The sequence below is a fragment of the Sesamum indicum genome, unplaced genomic scaffold (genome assembly GCF_000512975.1).
Source record: "Sesamum indicum cultivar Zhongzhi No. 13 unplaced genomic scaffold, S_indicum_v1.0 C01347, whole genome shotgun sequence".
Taxonomy (NCBI): Eukaryota; Viridiplantae; Streptophyta; class Magnoliopsida; order Lamiales; family Pedaliaceae; genus Sesamum; species Sesamum indicum.
In genome coordinates, this window is record NW_011630070.1 from 1 (window position 1) to 1,341 (window position 1,341).

The following is a 1,341-nucleotide window of genomic DNA, read 5'->3' on the forward strand; positions in this document are numbered from 1 at the left end:
GAATCAGGATTTTGTAACTCTCCAAGTTCCCAGAGCAACCACTTGCAAACATCTCATCCCATAGCCGTTTTGCAGGTCGCACTAGATCCTCCCTGCAGCAAGCTTCGAGAAGAGAATTGTAAGACGAAACATCTGGGCTCAAACCTTTCTTCTTCATCTCTTGAAGCACCTGATACCCTTCTTTAACTCTTCCAGCCTTGCAGAGGAAGGAGACCATTATATTGTAACTCTCCAAGTTGCTGAAGTACTCTTTCGTCGACAAGAGTTGGAAAACTTCAACTAGTTCTTCTCCTTTTTCATGCTTGCAGAGATTTTCACTCAAGTTGGTTAACGTTAGCAGAGTCGGCATTCTTTCTTTCTTGAGCATGAACCTCAAAAATGAAACTGCTTGCAGACAGTCGACAGAAGACACAGATCCTATCAACACATTGAGAACATCATCCTCAATTGGAAAATTCCCGCTTACAATCACTTCACCCAAATCTTTTGCTTCACATATCAGTCTCTCTGAAACTAACTGAAGAATAAATTCCCTATAATCATTAGCCCTTGGCGCCACCCCTAACTTCCTTTTCTTCTTCAAGATCATCTCTACATCAACTATGTTTCCCATCTCACGCAATTTCTCTGCAACAATTCTGTACGCCATAAAATCAGGCTTACACTCTCTTTTTCTCAACTCTTCCAAAGCACATATTGCATCCTTCACCCGGGACTCCACACACAACCCATGAACAACCAAAAGCGCAATAATCGACCCATCAAATCCCAAACAATCAACTTTCCTAGCGTCATCCAACAAAATCAAAATCTCACCTAATCCCATATTTCTGCAAGCCCACCATATAAAAACCCCAAAACCAAGAGTACTCAACCGAACACCTTTCTTAATCATTTCATCAAACACCTTCCGGGCACTCTTAATCATCCCTTCAGATGACAACACCGCAAGAAGCAAATTACAAACTTCAGGTCCAATCTCCGGAACAACAGATACAACATCACAAAATACCGAAAATGCCACATGGGTTCTCCTACCGGCGACAAGGGAACCAATGACCGAGCGATAAACGGAGGGACTAAGGATAATCTTTTGCACCCTTACTTGTTTTAACAGCTTATCAATGGAGTTGAATTGGCGGGAAACGGAGAGGGACTTGATAACGGATTGATAAGTGGCGGAAGTATGGGAGAACCCCGGTTGTTGAGACGCCCAGTTGAAGAACCCAAAAGCGAGGGAGTGATGATTGAGGAGGAACGGGTCGATAACTCGGGCAACAAGGACCGGACTCAGTGAGTCCCGGCAGCCGAGTTGGTGGAGGGTTTGCTCTAGCGACGGTG

General features: G+C 44.3%; 1 protein-coding gene across 1 annotated transcript; it reads right to left on the minus strand.

The window, feature by feature from the left end:
* Window positions 1-18: 18 nt before the first annotated feature.
* On the minus strand, window positions 19-1,269 carry LOC105155290 (pentatricopeptide repeat-containing protein At5g14080-like; the record flags this gene model as incomplete). The annotated part of the gene is made up of 1 exon (XM_011071164.1): window positions 19-1,269. A coding segment is annotated over one exon (1,251 nt), but the record flags the coding sequence as incomplete, so codon positions are not given.
* Window positions 1,270-1,341: the final 72 nt, after the last annotated feature.